General features: G+C 39.1%; 1 protein-coding gene across 1 annotated transcript in view; it reads right to left on the reverse strand.

Annotated features, from left to right (window-relative positions):
* The window catches only part of LOC108753675 (homeobox protein six1), a 16569-nt gene extending 14575 nt beyond the window's left edge, over nt 1–1994 (reverse strand). Inside the window, exons 1-3 of the mRNA XM_018495490.1 lie at nt 1967–1994; nt 1300–1709; nt 678–1139 (exon numbers count right to left, since the gene is read on the reverse strand). Of these exons, the coding sequence (XP_018350992.1) occupies nt 678–1139; nt 1300–1628 (791 nt within the window). The 5' untranslated portion in view covers nt 1629–1709; nt 1967–1994. The remainder of the gene's footprint in view (nt 1–677; nt 1140–1299; nt 1710–1966) is intronic.
* Nucleotides 1995–4353: the final 2359 nt, after the last annotated feature.

A 4353-nucleotide genomic window follows, 5' to 3' on the forward strand; every position in this document is an offset into this window, starting at 1 on the left:
GGTATCGATATGTCAAACCGTTCATTTCACGTACGGTAAATGACAGCAATAAACAAGTGCCATCTATCATCAAAAATATGAAAATGAGACTTTTGAGACGATGACGTATCTTACATATAATTTTGACATTTCGGATTTCGCATCACGATATCTCCGTTCATAGGATACGTATAGATAAAATAAACGCTTATTATATAATTCGGGCCCAAGCTGTCGACTGAGCTCATATTAAGAACTTGATCAGTCCAGCCTTTTTTAAAAAACCGGTAATTTCGGATGCCCGCAACTCGCGTAAAGACGCGAGAGCTGCGCTCCCACTTGGCGCGAGATACTACCGTGTCTCTTGATTCTTGATACACAAAAGGAAAATTAAATCAAGAAATTATCAGGCAAAAGGTAGTCAAACGTAGTTAGTAGGGCGCATTTAAATATATTATTAATTATAATCAATTACAAATTTATTTCTTTAATTGCGTCTCTCTGATTATCATTTGCCCGACATATATTTCCTGATTTATTTTTAATTCCAGAAGAAATATTTTGTACAAAAGGAAAATCGAATTAAGCAATTCTATGTAATCATTCGCGCGTATTAAAATATATTTGCAATTTAAGTGTTTCTCTTTTAATATTTAACATTTTTAAAGATTCGTATTATTTATATGCAAAGGACTCACGTTCTCGATTGTGGTGTACGGTCACGCTGTCGACGATTCTTGAACCAATTGGACACCTGAGTCAGCGTCAGGCCAGTTTTCTTCGCAAGATTTTTCTTCTCGTCCGGCGTAGGATATCGGTTCCTCATATAACACTCTTTCAAAGCGTTCCTCGATCGCTCCTTGAAGCAGTACACAGTCTCTTCGCCGTCCCAGATTGTCTTTGGTAGTGGATACTTCTTGCGCAGCCGATACTTGTCCACGGCGCCCAATGGTCGACCACGGATTTTCTCAGCCTCACGATAATGCGACTTAAACCACATCTGTTGGAGTTCAGGATGTCGACGTGGCGAGAAAGGGTGGCTCTCCAGGATTGAGTAAAGCTCGTGATAGGCTCCGCGGTGAAAGGCAACAGCGGCACGCGCCATTAGCACACTCTCGCCTCCGCGCAACAGTTCTCCAGGCGGTAAGGACCAAAGAAATCTGGTATCAACGTAGTTTTTTTTAAGTAGATTTTACACAAATATAATTTTGCATAATTTTAGAATTTTTATTAACGCAAGAATAGAATTTGTGAAAAATCTTACGCACATAATTTTTGAATAAATAAATAATGAATTAAAGCACGCTCTCTTTAAATTACCTGGATAATTTCTCAATGTCTTGACTTTGCGACAGTGCCTCGCACATGCAAGATATCTGTTCAGGTGTGAAATTACTGCTGCTAAGGGGGAGACTGCTGATATTACTAAGGTTGGTGTTTACGCTGGTAGAGTTGCAGGTGGAAATCTCCTGCGAATATTGAGGACTGCCATTCGATGTTGGCGTTAAATTTTGGGGATGATGAGTCAGCCCGAGACCGGACATTGACGATGTATTACTATACTGCGCGGTTGCATTGCGATGCACGACGCCCATTTGACTATTGCAGTCGCTGTTCGGTGATGACAGCTGATCTGAACTATCCGACATCCTTGGCTGGTGACTGCGTGCCTCTCATGAATCCATGCAGGTGTCGAACAGCAAACAAGATTCCGTGCTCATTTGCCGGTCCTAAGCGCGAAACATTTTTGAAGACGCAAACTTCTTTCGTGATTCCTTATTAAAGTTATCAAAGATCACGTATCTTGAATTATAAACCGAATTACGAATTGCTAAATATTGTAAAAAATTAATAATTCGTTACGCAACTCGTTGTAATCATACGCGAGAAATTTACATGTAATTTTGAGCATAATATATTTGATTTGTTTTATTATATAGATATTTCATCTTCAATAAATGTTTGTTCGTTGTCCATACACTCTTACCTCTGAATTTTCTATCGCCTGCAGAATTTTTATCGTGAAATTTTTAGTTTGGGAATTAAAGCCAACGAGAGGAACTTATTCTCCCACTTTTGCCATTCGACAAATTGGACACCGTCGTAGTATCAATATGTCTTATAGATCGACCGGATGAATAACTGATGACGAAAGTAAGCATCCGTTATTCCCACGTTCGAGTCAACGCGACGGTTGTTTAATAACGCGCGTTTCATTCATGTCGATGCCCGACTCCATTTCCATTCATCAAGACTTACTCAAATAAAGCTGTAACATACTTCAAACCACTGTTTCAAAAATTGTTCGCAAATTTTGATTGTGAGAAAAAATTTTTTTTTTAAGTACAATCACTGTACACTTTCACATTCGATGGTCTGTACACTTTATCGCAGAAGAATAGCTCGAATGCGAAATTATTTTTCAATCATTCTGGTGAATTCTATTATTCAGTTTTTAATATAATATTTCTTTTTAATATTTGCATTTAAACAAATATAATTCTATAAATGAAAATCACTTGTTCTTTATGAATAATTTCAAAAATTTCCGTCACGTATATGATTATTTATTTGTTCTTCAAAACCGTGTTTGATTACCGCGTCGTAAGCAAATAACTTTGAATAACTTGAGTTCCGACGGCGTCTGAAATCAAGTCTAAATTATTTAATTTCGGCGTCTGTTCGTAATAAATTATGTAATCATTATGAAATATTTCTCACATCCACAATAATCCTTTGAGAAGGCTTTTCCAAAAAAGATACCAATCATCAGTTCGTTTATTCGCCATCAGGTACACATTCTCCAAATAGCACTGCTTGAGTTCTTAATCTTTGTGCTGATTGACTAATCACTTTGTGCTGAACGATAGATCACCCGTAGCGAAAGCATTGAATGCACCATAACGAAAGAAAAAATATATTTGTATGTTCTTCTTAAACACATCACACAGCGTGGTATCAATGCACTGATAGATCTCTTTGAGATCACTTCTAGTCTTAAGTGTCCTGCAACCACCCCCGTTTTTACATTGGAGAACAATGAGATTATGAAGCAACCAATAGGTAATCGCGCGAACAAACGACCGATTGCATAACCGATACTCCTCAGGAGGATGCCTTTGACCGCGGCAGATTATCTCACTGAGTGACCAAGTCACCAAGTTAATAAAAGTTTGATCACGGTCGCGTTCGCGATGTGACAGCCGTCGTCCCGCTGGCTTCCGTCGTTGAATTGTGGTCGTGTGGCCGCCTTGTGGCAATGCTGACGATGGAGTTGCCGATATCGTTCTATCTCTCTCTTTTTCTCGTTCTCTTCTTCCATCTCTCTCTCTCTCTCTCTCTCTCTCTTCTCTCCTTTTCCCTCCTTGATCTCTTGCTCGGCCTTCTCTTTTATTTCGGCAGTAGAACCGCGCAATGATCAGATACGGCACGGCCACTACGCTGCGATTGGACGTCGCGACGTACAGCTCGGCTCCATTGGTTGGAAAATTAGAGGGCGGTGCCAAGCTTCTACCCTCTACCGACAGTTCACCCCATCCGAGTCGCCGCCGGCCCCGCGACGCTTCTGATTCCTCCGCTCTGACGCTTCTGGATTCTCACCTGGCGACCTCCGCGACAGACCGATTACCTGGATATATCGAATTTCGACGATTCCTTTCTCGAGTCGGACTCGCGTAATTTCTTTTGTTATGTAACTGAAGTGACGAATTATGGTATTGTGCATATCGGGCTTTCCCCTTGGTCTCACACTCCAGTCTCGAATAATATGTTTGCTTTCTCATGTTGAATAGCCTTAATAAAACTCGTATATTTCTATAGATGTAATTATATTCTCGAAATGATAATTGAAAATAAATCTATTAATCGGCGAAAACTTGCTTCTTCATTTATTTTGCTCATTTTGTAAAATTTACTTTAATTAAGTTTAAAATAAAAATTTCAAGCGTGTAGATAGCAAAAATTTGCTTATCGAAGATTTGATTTTATTTATATCTTTATTGCGTAGCGCTTCCAATTTACAATATTCAGCAATTTTTGTGTAAATTTTTCGCGCAGATACTGTTTTCCACTATCGCGAAGCTATCGAAGAATCACGAAATACGCGTGTAACCAATAAACACCGGAAATGGAACGTGTCAACGTTACCGTACACCATATTGTGATTCCACGCGACGCTATCGCACCTTGTGTTTGATTAATTTCACAACAACTGGCAATTCACCCTTCGTCGGTAGATTTGACGAAAGGAAATTCGTCATAAATTTGTTTATGAATCATTTAAACGTCACATTTTGGACAATTTAATACACGCAATGCTCGATGTAAGACGCGCGATAATACATAAACTTGAAGATATAACTTTACAATTTTTGC

Source organism: Trachymyrmex septentrionalis, unplaced genomic scaffold, assembly GCF_001594115.1.
Source record: "Trachymyrmex septentrionalis isolate Tsep2-gDNA-1 unplaced genomic scaffold, Tsep1.0 scaffold70, whole genome shotgun sequence".
NCBI lineage: Eukaryota > Metazoa > Arthropoda > Insecta > Hymenoptera > Formicidae > Trachymyrmex > Trachymyrmex septentrionalis.